The following is a 15,690-nucleotide window of genomic DNA, read 5'->3' as shown; positions in this document are numbered from 1 at the left end:
AATGTTGCAAGAAAACTGAAAGTTTCAATAACTAGAACCTTCAATATAACAGATAACAAGCTAGTGATAATGTTGTGTAAGTCAATCATTCTCTCTAGGCTGGAATACTGCTGCACATTCACAACCCTTTCCAAGGCAGAAGGAACTGCAATACTGGAGAATATCTAGAGAACCTTCACTGCCCATATAAATTCAGTCAAGGATCAAGAATACAGGGAATGCCTAGAGTCCCTTGAACCAGGGCTGTTGAGTTGACACGTAAAACCTCCGGCTCCGACTCCTTTAATTACGTTTTACCAACTCCGACTCCAGTAACTCAAGAACTGCTTTCAACTCCGACTCCACACCCCTGCCTTGAACTGTGTTCTCTGAAATGTAGGTAAGAAAAACTCCTCATAATTGACACCAACTATGCCGGTGAGAGATTTTTTTTTCCACAAGAACTTACATCTTAAGTGAGTGGGGCCCATGCTAGCCTTCCTAGTGTGTAGAGATATATACCTAGCTGGAGGAACCTTATTAGGCTGGCATGGTACAGTGGACAACACACTGGCCTGATAGTTTTACCACCAGCTTGGCATGGGTTCTGACCCCATGATATTCGGAGAGTTGATTTATCAAGCTATTTTGCATTTTTCATCAATCTATCTTCTACAACTACTATTAATATTACTATTACTACTACTACTATTATCATTACTACCACCACCACCAATACCACTGTACTACTACTACTACTGAAACTACTACCACCAATACTACTTTAGTACTATTACTTCTACTATTACTAAGACTACCATCACCACCACTACTGCCACCATGGAGCTGAACTTTTTTCCAGGCTGAGGGACTGACCACCTCAAATACTTTTTCTCCAAGGTTGATGGACTGATTACATCGTCTTTATTTCATTACTACCTTTGTATTTGACTGAAGAAGCCTACTGTGTAGATGAAATGTTTCATCAACTGCTGATAATGGCGGCGCTGCAGTAAAAGCACCAAACATAATGAACACCAACTCAACCGCAAGCCTACATAAACATGGAACACTGAGAACGGGTGTTGTATATGCGGGGCCCTCCTGCAATGTGAATCTTTCTAGAGTCTCCCACCTGCCCCCTCCAGGTCGTGGAGGATCTTGTAGTAGTCATCAGGGAGTCGTCCCGAGCCCTCCTGCAGGTCATTGAAGTCCTCATCGTCAGCCAGCGGGGTTCGACCTGAGGGCCGGGGCATCAACCCCTCCGTCAGTCCATCTGTTGGCATGATGCAGACTCGTGTTAATAATAATAATAATGATGATGATGGAGAATGCATGCTCACTGGCATGTCGTGGTGTCTTTTTTTTTAATTGCCAGGAAGTCCTAAACCCGTATAGATCAGTTAACCAAAATACACTAGTGGCAAAATGGTAGTAGAGAAGTGTGAAGACAGAAAGACAGACACCGACAGACAGACACACACACACACACACATTTACTTCAGGTTTAGGTCACCTTTTGTTTTTTTTCTTTCGTAAAATGAAGAAAGTTTTCCCCAGCAGACAAAATATGTCTCCACTACACAAACTCACTTACAAAATATGTCTCCACTACACAAACTTACAAAATATGTCTCCACTACACAAACTCACTTACAAAATATGTCTCCACTACACAAACTCACTTACAAAATATGTCTCCACTACACAAACTCACTTACAAAATATGTAATATGTCTTCACTACACAAACTCACTTACAAAATGTCTCCACTACACAAACTCACTTACAAAATATGTCTCCACTACACAAACTCACTTAACATTAGAGAATTACATAGTGGAAAGGCCTCAAGTGTAACTTATGTTTTGAGAACAAACTGTCTAGTATACGCTGGTGGGAGAATAAGACACTTGTGCGGCAGCATTTGGGGATCTTTACTGAAGCAACGTTTTGTCAGCCAGTGGCTTCTTTAGTCCAATATAGAAAAGACAAGAGGAGGAATTTGAGGTAATCAGTCCCTCAGCCTGGAGTTGATGTGTTCAGTCCATCTATCTTCAGAAAAGAATGAGGGACTGATTACCTCAAACTCTTCATCTTATTCTTGTCCTCTATGTATCTGACTAAAGAAGGCTACTGTGTAGGCGAAACGTTTCATCAATAAGGATCCCCAACTATTGAACATGTGTCTTAATTTTCTCATGTGTTATACACGCAGGGACAGTGTTATGCACCATTACACAGGACAGGATGAACACTGCAGAAGACCTACTGACCCATACTAGGCAAGTCCTTCTCAAACCCACTAACAAAAATATTTGCCCAGCCCATTATCAATGCTACCCAAACGTTGATATTATTATTATAATCAAAAAGAAGCGCTAAGCCACAAGGGCTATACAGAGCTGCAGGGTAGGGAAGGAAGCGAGGGTATTGGATGGCAGAAGGGAGGAGGGATGATCAGTAGGTTACAGAAAACAGCGGGGCAGGGGATAGTACAGGGGTAGAGGGTAGCAAGAGATTGAAGTAGAAAGGGCTGAAGGTATCAGAATTTGTGAAGTAAGTCAGTTGTTGTCAAAAAGTCAATGAGAGAGTCTGGATGAAAGGTGGGTCCATCAGCGAGACGGGAAGGTAAAGAGAGAGCAGCGGAGCGAAGACGACGACGGAGGTAAATTTTGCGTGCTCGTTGATAAAGTGGGCAGTCCAACAGAATGTGGCTGACTGATAATGGAGCTTGGCAATTCTCACAGAGAGGAGCAGGGTGCCTCTCCATGAGATATCCACGAGTAAGACGAGTATGGCCAATGCGAAGACGGGAGAGAGAAGTCTCCCAACCTTGCCACTGGTGATAAGAAGACGGCCAGTAACCTATACTTGGTTTAATAGATTGAAGTTTGTTGCCGAGCATAGTAGACCAACGGTGTTGCCAACGGGTGTGAAGGTGGGAAGATACTGCAGCAAAATAGTCCGTAAATGGAATACCTCTATATGAAACTGGTAGGTCATGTACTGCTGACCGCGCAGCAGTGTCTGCCTGTTCATTGCCCTGTACGTTAACATGACCAGGGACCCAACAAAAAACAATATCTTTATGCTTGGTAAAGATGCGGCGTAGCCAAACTTGGATACGGAGGACTAAGGGGTGAGGTGTATCAAATTTCTGTATAGCCTGTAAAGCACTAAGGGAGTCTGAGACAACCACAAATGATGACACAGGCATAGATGCAATACGGATAAGTGCTGCAAGAATGGCATACAATTCAGCAGTAAAAATACTAGCCGAAGATAGTAAATGCCCTCGTACGACGCTGTCCGGAAACACTGCTGCGAATCCTACGCCGTCAGAAGACTTAGAGCCATCTGTATACACAGCAATGGCATGAGAATGAGAGTGAAAGTGGTCAAGAAAAAGAGAGCGGGAAGTGACCGTAGACAGTTGGGCTTTCGAGCAAGGGAGAGAGAAAGAACAGACTCGAACAGCTGGAACTTCCCAGGGGGGTAGGGAAAAGTGAGATGCTACATGAACATAGAAAGGTGGTAATTGAAGAGAAGACAAGAGCGAATGAAGGCGAAGAGAGAAGGGACGGAGTAAGCAGGGGCGGCGAACAAATAAAGAATGTCTACTAATATCAGTGACCATTCTATAAATGGAAGGATTGCGGAGATCATGAGAGCGTACATAGTAGTGAAGGCAATGGGCATCACGGCGATCGGATAAGGATGGAACGTTCGCTTCTGCATAGAGGCTCTCGACAGGGGAAGAGTGAAAAGCACCAAGGCATAAACGTAATCCTTGGTGATGAATGGGGTTAAGGCTAGAGAGAGTAGCAGGAGATGCCGCTGAATAGATCTGGTCACCATAATCAAGTTTCGATAAAATAAGGGTGGAATGTAGGCGAAGGAGGGTTCGACGATCAGCTCCCCATGAAAGATGAGCAAGGGTTTTAAGAAGGTTCAGCTGGCTGTGACAAGTTGCCTTCAGAGAGGTAATGTGAGGTTTCCAGGATAACCTACGATCAAAGAGGAGGCCCAGAAACTTGACTGTATCACGCTCAGGGATACGGGAGCCATAGAGGTACAAAGGATGATCGGAGATGACAGAGCATCTAGTGAAAGTAATTTGGTGGGTTTTAGTGCTGGAAAATTTAAACCCACGTGTGGTGGCCCAATTGGAAACACGGTCGACTGCATGCTGGAGAGAAACTGTAATGAGGTGACAGTCAGCGCCTGCACAGGCAATAGCGAAGTCATCAACATAGAGTGATGACCAAATATTTGATGGAAGACTAGAGGCCAAATCATTAATAGCAAGGAGAAAAAGTGTTGTGCTCAGAACACATCCCTGGGGGACACCTTCAGCTTGGATAAAGTCCGGGGAGAGCACATTATTAACCCGAACACGGAAATGCCTGTCAGTTAAAAAGTTCTTAAGGAAAGATGGTAGATTGCCTCAAAGGCCTAAGGAGTGGGCTTGGGCTAAAATATTATATCTCCAAGTTGTGTCATATGCCTTCTCAAGGTCAAAAAATATGGCAATAACTGAGTGGTTATTCGCAAAGGCATTACGAACATACGTATCCAAGCGTAGTAAGCAGTCTATGGTAGAACGTCCCTTACGAAAGCCATATTGACGAGTGGAGAGACTCTTGTGTGTCTCTAAATACCACACTAAACGTCTATTTACTAGGCGTTCCATCACTTTGCAAACTGCACTGGTAAGAGCAATGGGACGATAGTGGGAGGTTTCATGTCCCATAGTGCCTGGTTTGCGGAAAGGGAGAACAATGGCGGATTTCCACAGCTGTGGAAGAACTCCTTGTGACCAAATAAGATTGTAAAGGCGTAATAGGACTGCAAGGGCTGACTGATGTAAATGTTGTAGCATACGAATATGAATGTCGTCGGGCCCAGCTGCCGATGATCGGCAAGCTGAGAGTGTTGCCTCCAGTTCTTGAAGTGTAAAAGGCACATTATACTGTTCTTCTCTGAGAGAAGAAAAGTCCAAGGGTGCTAACTCTCTGGCAGACTTTGAGGAAAGAAATGAGGGGCATAGATGGAGTCCCTGAGAAATACGGACCAGATGATTGCCAATTTCATTGGCAACATCTAGTGGGTTTGCTATTTCAACACCGGCAACCCGCAGAACAGGAGCCGGGTCAGGAGAATATTTACCACTCAGTTTTCGTACTTTTTTCCAGACTGCACTCAGAGGAAGCAGAGGTGATGGTGGAGACATAATCTCGCCAGCAAGTGCGTTTAGCATCACGGATGACACGGCGAGCGATTGCACGCTTCTGCTTAAAATCAAGAAGTCTCTCTGTGGTTCTATTGTACCGGTACCTGCCCCATGCAGCTCGTTTCAAACGTACTGCACGAGCACAAGCAGGAGACCACCAAGGCACGCATTTCTGAGAATGCCTGCCCGAAGTTTGGGGTATAGAATGAGAAGCTGCGGTTAAAACGGAGGACGAGAAGAGGTGTAAAAGCTCATCGATGGAGGACGAAGAAGGAACCTCTCTAAAAACAGTTAGGTGTGAGTAAAGGTTCCAATTTGCCTGATCAAATTGCCAGCGTGGGATGCGAAGAGGTGGTGAATATGAAGGGGAAGTAAGAATGATTGGGAAATGATTGCTGTCATGTAAGTCCGGGAGAACAGACCAAGTGAAGTCTAATGCGGCAGAGGAAGAGCAGACTGAGAGATCGATGCAAGAGAGTGTGAGAGTCCGAGGATCAAAATGGGTGTGAGTACCTGTATTTAAAACATGGAGGGGGTGGGTGGCAAGAAAAGCCTCTAACTGAATGCCACGGGAATCACAGTGAGACCCCCCCAGAGGAAATGGTGGGCATTAAAATCACCAAGTAACAGAATCAGTGGCGGTAATGATGAAACAAGAAAGGCAATATCCAGAATAGATAATGCTCGAGAAGGAGAGAGATATAAAGAACAGAGCGTATACCACCTATGCAAGTAGATACGGGCTGCTGTGTAATGCAGCGAAGTACGAACAAATAGCTGATGGTACGGAATATCAGTGCGTAGAAGAAGGGCACTTTCATTAAAGGTCCCATCAGGAAAAGGATCTGAAGAATACAATAAATTATAGCCTGAGATGGGAGAGATAACAGCAGAGTGTAATTTTGGTTCCTGTAAGCAAACACCAACAGGGGAAAACTGGGAGAGTAACATCTGAAGCTCACCCCGATTACCCCTGAGGCCGCATATATTCCACTGTAAATAAGCCATGATTGGCAATGATAAAGATACCTGAAATCTGCAGGTAAGGGTTCCTACGGACTAGAGGGGTTAGAAAAGTCCACATGCGGAGGCAGTGGAAAACGTTCAAGCAGTGAAGGAACGGTGCACTGTGAAGAAAGGAGTTGCTCAGATGGAGCAGAGGAGAGAGAAGGAGCGGAGGGTGGATCAGTGTCCATTGATGGTTTGGTCTCTGCAATATATTCAGAGATTGCTTCAAGTGTTTCGGAATTCAGAGACGTCGTATGGGAGACAATATTGTAAATGGTAGGGGGAGGATGAGTAAAGATTGGAACTGTATTGGACTCTACCAAGGTAGGGGGGGCGAAAGGGTGGAGGGAACTGGAGAAGCGTGGAAGGGGACAGAAGAGGCAGAAACCTGGGAGGTGGCAGAAGAGGAAGAAACTTGGGAGGGAACAGGGGAGGAAGGTACAGTACGAGGAGGAGGGTGAACCTCTACACTTGTAACAGAGCCAGTGAGAGGGGGAGAACCAGGTACAGAGACAGGGAAGGTAAAATGAAGAGGTGGAAGATGGGTAGGAGGTATTAACAGACCTTTTTTTGACTTTTGAGAAGTAGAGGGACGATTGGGAGGAGGTGTCATACGAGATCTCGTCGCTACTGAGGCTTGTGAGAGAGAACATGAAGAAGCGAGATCAGACTGAGGCGTTGAAGTAGGGACATCTGAGCCGAGGACAGCAAAAGAATTAGATACAGGAGTGACTATGGGAGAGGGAACCACAGAGGTGGGTGCAGAAGATGGGATACCAGAAGTGGGGGGACATTTTGAAACACGGGAATAAGAAACACGAGGTAGTCTCCCTTGAAGGCGGAGATGAGAAACTGCCATGGCATAAGGGAGACCTTCTGCCTCTTTGAGGTAACGGATTTCCCGCTCGTTTAAGTAGACTTGACAACGGTGAGAGTACGAAGGGTGAGCCTCATGACAATTAAGGCAAGAGGGAGGTCGATTGCAAGACATATTAGAATGGTCATCGGCACCACAGACTGGGCATTCGGCGATAGATCTGCAATATTTCGCTGGATGGCCAAATTGCCAGCAATTTCTACACTGTTGCGGTGTAGGGATCACCTTTCGAACTTGTAACCGATGTCCTGCTACATAAACTGAGGATGGGAGTTCACGGCTGTCAAAAGTTAAACGAGCCACATTGCTAGGGTATCGTCTCCGCCCGCGGGCAGGAAGAACATAAGTGTCTACCTTGAGGATTGGGAGATCTTGGAGTTCCAGCTGTTCAAGAATGTCATTGCCACATGTCTGGAAATTTTGTTGAACTATGGTATGGGGCAGAATGACGGTACCACTACAAGAATTGAGGGAATGATGTTTTTCTATAGTGACAGGAACAGTATCGATATGGGAAAGACGAGAAAGCTCACGAGCCTGGGTAGCATTCTGTACGGTGATGATGCGCGTACCCCTCTTAAGAACATGAAAAGAAATATCTTTACCAACATGGCGTAGGAGTGCCTTGCCAATACTGTGGTAAGAAAGATAGGCAGTAGAGGAAGTCGGTCGTAAAGTGAAGAATTTAGTCCATTGTGCAGTCTGAAACTGAGTGTGGAAAGGTAGTGAAGGACGTGTCGATCTTTTCTGAGAAGAACGAGAAGGTGGAGAAGTATCATCAGCAGGTAATTGTCATTGGCGTTTAGGCGTGGGACCAGAGTTGGTCCGACGTGGAACGGGTTGGCAATTCGAAAATTGCCGCACCGTAGAGGGAGAGGCTGGAAGCATAGTCAGAGGAGAGCGAAGGTCAGATAAATCGAAGGAGTCAGTCGAGGCCTCAGTACCTGAAGCGGGTGAGGAAACAGCACCGGCAAGAGGTACAGAGGCATGAGGAGTGTCCGAAGAGTGGTCCAAAGACGAGGCGGGGTCAGAACGGGGTGCGGTATCAAGAAGGGGCCCGGGGGTAGAAGGTTCATGGACTAGGGCTGCCATGGTTAGGTTACTTCTTTCTTTTTGTTTTTAAGAAAAAAAAAGAAAGAAGAAAAGAAAATAAAAATAAAAAAAAGAATAAAAAAAGGGGGGACCGGGGAGGGATAGTTCCTAGGAGGAATGAAAGGGCCAGAAATCTCCCTCTGCACCCAAGAGGACCTCGGCACTGCAAGTAGCGCAGATGCAGCATGGAACCCGTGCCATACCCTACCCATCATGCCAGTAAACCGGCAATCTGGGATAGCAACCTCACATCTGCCGAGCTACCTCGGTGGACAAAAGAGAGGGCGGCCGGAAATCCGCCACAAAGCATACCTCCTTCGGCCACCACCCCCGCAATCTGCAATCCGAAAGGTGGCTTCCAGAGATACACCCGTCGCCCGAGAGACACCCAAAGCCACCCTCCGGGATACCAGAGAGGGATCAGGACATCCCCAGGCAATCCAGATTCCACGGCAAACTACGCCACCACCAAGAACCTCAACGGAATGGGATGGACCCCGGTACCCTTTCCCCTACCTAGGAACTAGCGTGCCTGTGGGAAAAAAAAAAAAACCAAAGGCCAAAAAGGAAGGGCAAAAGGGAGGGGTGGGGAGGAGGAGGAGGAAAGGAAAAAGGGGAGGATGGGATAGGGAACGGGGGATTGGGGGATAATTAGGTTCGGTCTGAGGAAGGAGACCGACAGGTCTAATTCCTCTGACCAAGAGCCTCTTCACCACACCAAGGAGCCCCCCTTGAAGAGGTCAAACGTTGATAGCTCTATTAACTCACGTAGTTACGTTACGTGCATTACGGTGCCCTGTGGTCTGGTGGCTAAAGCTCTCACTTCACACGGTGAGTGTCAGGTTCGATTCCTGGCGAGGGTAGAAACACTGGGCGTGTTTCCTTACACCAGTTGTCTATGTTCACCCATCAGCATAAAATGGGTACCTGGGTGTTAGTGGACTGGTGTGGGTCGCATCCTGGGACAAAACTGACCTATTGTAATAAAGTTGGTAGAATTACCGACAATATGTAAAGTAAAAGGACACAAGTGCAACTTATGTGACATTTTATTGTGGCCACAATAAAATGTCACATTAGTTGCACTTGTGTCCTTTTACTTTACAAAACTGACCTAATTTGCGGGAAATGCTCAGCATAACAAGCAGCTTTCTATATAGTAGTATGTTATTGATGTCAGTTATGGTCTGTATACCTTGTATATGTACTAGTAGTAAATAAAGATATTATTATTACGTACCATTACAGTAGTGGTAGAGACAACGCTTCTCTCCGTGTATACACTCGCAGGACTCGCAAGGAGAGTTATCATTGAGCCAAGTGTCACCGTGTTTCTTGTAGCCTCGTAACTCACCCATCTCGTACAGTGGACAGTCTGAAACACAACACAACACTGTAAGTCATGGGTACTGTGTCGGTCGTATATAATAAACAATGTCAACATGATGAGGTATTAAGACATAAGAACATAAGAAACAAGGAACACTGCAGAAGGCCTGCTGGCCCATTCGAGGCAAGTCCAAGTCTCCTACCGGCTTAAGCCAATGCCCCAACCTAGTCAGGTCAGGTCACATTCACTTAAGGAAGGAACATGGCAACTGACCTAGTAGCACAAGCTAATCAGGTCCAACTCACACCCACACCCATTCATGTATTTATCTAAACTATTTTTAAAACTACACAACGTTTTAGCCTGAATAACTGTACTCGGGAGTTTGTTCCGCTCATCCACAACTCTATTACCAAACCTGTGCTTTCCTATATCCTTCCTGAATCTGAATTTTTCCAACTTAAAACCATTGCTACGAGTCCTGTCTAGGCTAGATATTTTCAGCACGTTATTTACATCCCCTTTATTTATTCCTGTCTTCCATTTATACACCTCAATCATATCCCCCCCTAATTCTACACCTTTCTAGAGAGTGCAGATTCAGGGCCTCAGTCTATCCTCATAGGGAAGATTTCTGATACATGGGATCATCTTTGTCATCCTCCTCTGTACGTTTTCCAGAGCATTTATATCCATTCTGTAATACGGGACCAAAACTGTGCAGCATAGTCTAAATGAGGCCTAACCAAGGATATATAGAGTTGAAGAACAACCTGAGGACTTCTTTTATTTATACTTCTAGATATGAAGCCAAGAATTCTGTTAGCTTTATTGCGAACACTAATGCACTGTTGTCTTGGTTTTAGATTACTACTAACCAGAACCCCTAAATCCTTTTCACAATCAGTAGTATTAAGATCTACATTATTTAGTTTATATGTGGCATGGTTATTTTCCTGTCCAACATTTAGAACTTTGCATTTGTCTATATTAAACTGCATCTGCCACTTCTCTGACCACTGCATCAGTCTATTCAAATCTTCCTGGAGTGCTCTAATGTCCTCATAGGAATGAATTCGATGACCTATTTTGGTGTCATCGGCAAACTTGCTTATGTCGCTCTTTATGCCCTCATCTATGTCGTTTATGTAAATTGTGAACAACAAGGGGCCCAACACTGACCCCTGTGGAACACCGCTCGTGACGCTTCCCCACTCTGATTCTTCCCATTTATGCAAACTCTCTGCTGCCTATTTGTCAACCATGCCTCTATCCAGGAAAAAAATTCTCCTCCTATTCCATGTGCCTTAATTTTCCTCATTAGTCTCTGATGTGGGACCCTGTCAAAAGCCTTACTGAAGTCAATATACACAATATCATATTCATTACCATGATCTACCTCCTCAAAATAAATTCATAAGGCAGGAACGCCCCTTTATAAAACCATGCTGAGATTCGTTGATTAATTTGTGCTTTTCAAGGTGACTACGAACTGCCTCGGCAATTATTGATTCCATAAATTTTCCCACTATGGAGGTTAGGCTTATTGGTCTACAGTTCGAAGCCAAGAACCTGTCACCTGCTTTGAAAATAGGTATCATATTTGCCATTTTCCACTTATTTGGCACCATGCCAGTCTGTAGTGATATATTGAAAAGATTAGCCAAAGGTTTGCTAAGCTCCTCTTTACATTCCTTTAGAACCCTTGCATACAGTTCATCAGGGCCTGGGGATTTGTTAGGTTTTAATTTATCTATTTGCCTAAGGACCATGTCACTTGTGACCCTAATCGTGCATAGTTTATCATCATCCTGTTCTACATAATTTATTATTTCTGGAATATCGCTAGTACGTATCTTCCTGTGTAAAAACTGAGAGGAAGTATGTGTTAAAAATTCTACACATTTCCTTATCACTGTCCATGAGCTGACCCACACATATGCAACATCTGGGTATCTTTATTTGTAGACGTTCCAGTCCAGTGACTTTATCAATACGAGGCCATAATGTGAAGACAGTAGAACTATATACTAAAGATGAGGTAATCAGTCCCTCAGCCTGGATGATGGTGAAGACCATCGTAGTCTTGAAGACTCTGAAGCATTATGTCCTTGTATTGACAAAGTCAATGGATGGTGAAACATCAACAATAAAGATACCCAGATGTTGTACACTTAATTCTTCATACTGTTGGTATTGTATAACATACATGTACAACATGGCCCAGTAGGCCTACCGCAGTGTTCCTCCTTTCTTAGATAGGTCAGTGATTCATGAGTCAATGGGAGTCATAGGGTCTTCCACACAATGGTGGTAAATTTATTTGTCCACTAAACATAATCATTCCTAGAAATTACTGGAAACATTTGAATTCCATAGACTTGTACTCCCTGGAATGCAGGCGAGAAAGATGCATCATAATCTACAACTGGAAAATTCTAGAGGGACTGGTTCCAAATCTGCACAAAAAATTACTTCCTACAAAAGCAAAAGACTTGGCAGGTGATGCAATCTCCCCCAGTGAAAAACAGGGGTGCCATGAGTACGATAAGAGACAACACAATAAGTGTCAGGGGTCCAAGACCGTTCAACTGCCTCCCAGCATAAATAAAGGAGATTACCAATAGACACCTGTCTTCAATACTCCTGGCTGTCTTCAAGACTCCTGGCTGTCTTCAATACCCCTGGCTGTCTTCAAGACCCCTGGCTGTCTTCAATACCCTTGGCTGTCTTCAAGACCCCTGGCTGTCTTCAAGACCCCTGGCTGTCTTCAATACCCTTGGCTGTCTTCAAGATCCCTGGCTGTCTTCAAGACCCTTGGCTGTCTTCAACACCCCTGGCTGTCTTCAAGACCCCTGGCTGTCGTCAAGACCCTTAGCCGTCATTAATACCCCTGGCTGTCTTCAAGATCCCTGGCTGTCTTCAAGACTCCTGGCTGTTGTCAGGACCCTTCGCTGTCTTCAATACTCCTGGCTGTCTTCAAGAACCCTGGCTGTCTTCAAGACTCCTGGCTGTCTTCAAGACTCCTGGCTGTCTTCAAGACCCCTGGCTGTCTTCAAGACCCCTGGCTGTCTTCAATACCCCTGTCTGTCTTCAAGACTCCTGGCTGTCTTCAAGACCCCTGGCTGTCTTCAATACCCCTGTCTGTCTTCAAGACTCCTGGCTGTCTTCAAGACTCCTGGCTGTCTTCAAGACCCCTGGCTGTCTTCAATACCCCTGGCTGTCTTCAAGAACCCTGGCTGTCTTCAAGACTCCTGGCTCTCTTCAATACCCCTGGCTGTCTTCAAGACTCCTGGCTGTCTTCAAGACTCCTGGCTGTCTTCAAGACCCCTGGCTGTCTTCAATACCCCTGTCTGTCTTCAAGACTCCTGGCTGTCTTCAAGACTCCTGGCTGTCTTCAATACCCCTGGCTGTCTTCAAGACTCCTGGCTGTCTTCAATACCCCTGGCTGTCTTCAAGACCCCTGGCTGTCTTCAAGACCCCTGGCTGTCTTCAATACCCCTGGCTGTCTTCAAGACTCCTGGCTGTCTTCAATACCCCTGGCTGTCTTCAAGACCCCTGGCTGTCTTCAAGACCCCTGGCTGTCTTCAATACCCCTGTCTGTCTTCAAGACTCCTGGCTGTCTTCAAGACCCCTGGCTGTCTTCAAGACCCCTGGCTGTCTTCAAGACCCCTGGCTGTCTTCAATACCCCTGTCTGTCTTCAAGACTCCTGGCTGTCTTCAATACCCCTGTCTGTCAAGACCCCTGGCTGTCTTCAAGACTCCTGGCTGTCTTCAAGACCCCTGGCTGTCTTCAATACCCCTGTCTGTCTTCAAGATCACTGTCTTCAATACCCCTGGCTGTCTTCAAGACTCCTGGCTGTCTTCAATACCCCTGGCTGTCTTCAAGACCCCTGGCTGTCTTCAAGACCCCTGGCTGTCTTCAAGACCCCTGGCTGTCTTCAAGACCCCTGGCTGTCTTCAAGATACCTGACTGTCTTCAATACCCCTGGCTGTCTTCAAGACTCCTGGCTGTCTTCAATACCCCCTGGCTGTCTTCAAGACTCCTGGCTGTCTTCAAGACTCCTGGCTGTCTTCAATACCCCCTGGCTGTCTTCAAGACTCCTGGCTGTCTTCAAGACTCCTGGCTGTCTTCAATACCCCTGGCTGTCTTCAAGACTCCTGGCTGTCTTCAAGACCCCTGGCTGTCTTCAATACCCCTGGCTGTCTTCAATACCCCTGGCTGTCTTCAATACCCCTGGCTGTCTTCAATACCCCTGGCTGTCTTCAATACCCCTGGCTGTCTTCAATACCCCTGGCTGTCTTCAATACCCCTGGCTGTCTTCAAGACCCCTGGCTGTCTTCAATACCCCTGGCTGCCTTCAATACCCCTGGCTGTCTTCAATACCCCTGGCTGTCTTCAATACCCCCTGGCTGTCTTCAATACCCCCTGGCTGTCTTCAAGACTCCTGGCTGTCTTCAAGACTCCTGGCTGTCTTCAAGACCCCTGGCTGTCTTCAAGACTCCTGGTTGTCTTCAATACCCCCTGGCTGTCTTCAAGACTCCTGGCTGTCTTCAATACCCCTGGCTGTCTTCAAGACTCCTGGCTGTCTTCAAGACCCCTGGCTGTCTTCAAGACTCCTGGCTGTCTTCAAGACTCATGGCTGTCTTCAATACCCCTGGCTGTCTTCAAGACTCCTGGCTGTCTTCAAGACTCCTGGCTGTCTTCAATACCCCCTGGCTGTCTTCAAGACTCCTGGCTGTCTTCAAGACTCCTGGCTGTCTTCAATACCCCTGGCTGTCTTCAAGACTCCTGGCTGTCTTCAATACCCCTGGCTGTCTTCAATACCCCTGGCTGTCTTCAAGACTCCTGGCTGTCTTCAAGACCCCTGGCTGTCTTCAAGACCCCTGGCTGTCTTCAATACCCCTGGCTGTCTTCAATACCCCTGGCTGTCTTCAATACCCCTGGCTGTCTTCAAGACTCCTGGCTGTCTTCAAGACCCCTGGCTGTCTTCAAGACCCCTGGCTGTCTTCAATACCCCTGGCTGTCTTCAATACCCCTGGCTGTCTTCAATACCCCTGGCTGTCTTCAAGACCCCTGGCTGTCTTCAATACCCCTGGCTGTCTTCAATACCCCTGGCTGTCTTCAATACCCCTGGCTGTCTTCAAGACCCCTGGCTGTCTTCAATACCCCTGGCTGTCTTCAATACCCCTGGCTGTCTTCAATACCCCTGGCTGTCTTCAAGACTCCTGGCTGTCTTCAATACCCCTGGCTGTCTTCAATACCCCTGGCTGTCTTCAAGAATGTGCTGGACAGACACAAAGTAAGTATCTGACCAGCCAGGCTGTGGTGCCTACGTTGGTTTACGTGCGACCAGCAGTAACAGCTTGGTTGATCAGTCCCTGATCCACCACCAGGCCTGGTCATGGACCGGGCCGTGGGGGGCGTTGACCCCCGGAACACCCTCCAGGTAGGTAGATCACCCCTCTCCCCACTACCCTCCCTCCCAAATACACTTCTTCCACTAACCCCTCCTACCAGCCCTTGATGCTGTTGAAGGGCTCTTGATTCAGGGAGGTGGAGCAGCCTCACCCTTCCTCTGAACCAAGGCAATTAGCACCCAACACACGCTGCATTACCCCTAAGGGTTTACCACCCACACCTTGACCACAATTATTATTACTGCTATTATTATTATTATTATTATTATTATTATTATTATTATTATTATTATTATTAGAAGCAGCAGCAGCAGCAGCATACATACCAAAAAAGCGCTAAACTCGTAAGGTTGATGAGGTTATATTAAATGTAGTAATGCAGAGTTGAAAAATACTGAGGTATTCCAAGATTTATTTATCCCATTATTCAGGTATCCCCCTGTTATTTAGGTATCCCCCTGTTATTTAGGTATCTCCCTGTTATTTAGGTATCCCCGGGATTACTAAGGTATCACCTCCTGGTGTTTGCTAACAAAACATCACCAAGAAGAGTGACCCGAGCGGTGGCTGCCCGTCTTGTGGTGTGATAGTCGTCACAGAACAATCGATGGTGGTCTAGTATCTTGTAGGTTGTTGTTATATCTCCTGTCATACAGTACACACCTTCAAGGAGAGTCTAGTATCTTGCAGATTGTTGTTATATCTCCTGTCATACAGTACACACCTTCAAGGAGAGTCTAGTATCTT

General features: G+C 46.2%; 1 protein-coding gene across 1 annotated transcript in view; it reads right to left on the bottom strand.

The window, feature by feature from the left end:
• Positions 1-15,690, bottom strand: part of LOC128687111 (cysteine-rich motor neuron 1 protein) — a gene marked incomplete in the record, with an annotated part of 166,032 nt that overhangs the window by 41,558 nt on the left and 108,784 nt on the right. Inside the window, 2 exon segments of the mRNA XM_070098432.1 lie at positions 1,115-1,255; positions 9,433-9,567. Coding sequence (XP_069954533.1) covers positions 1,115-1,255; positions 9,433-9,567 — 276 coding nt within the window.

Source organism: Cherax quadricarinatus, chromosome 62, assembly GCF_038502225.1.
Source record: "Cherax quadricarinatus isolate ZL_2023a chromosome 62, ASM3850222v1, whole genome shotgun sequence".
NCBI lineage: Eukaryota > Metazoa > Arthropoda > Malacostraca > Decapoda > Parastacidae > Cherax > Cherax quadricarinatus.
Note: the sequence above shows the minus strand (reverse complement) of the source record. Positions and strands in the feature narration are given on the sequence as shown.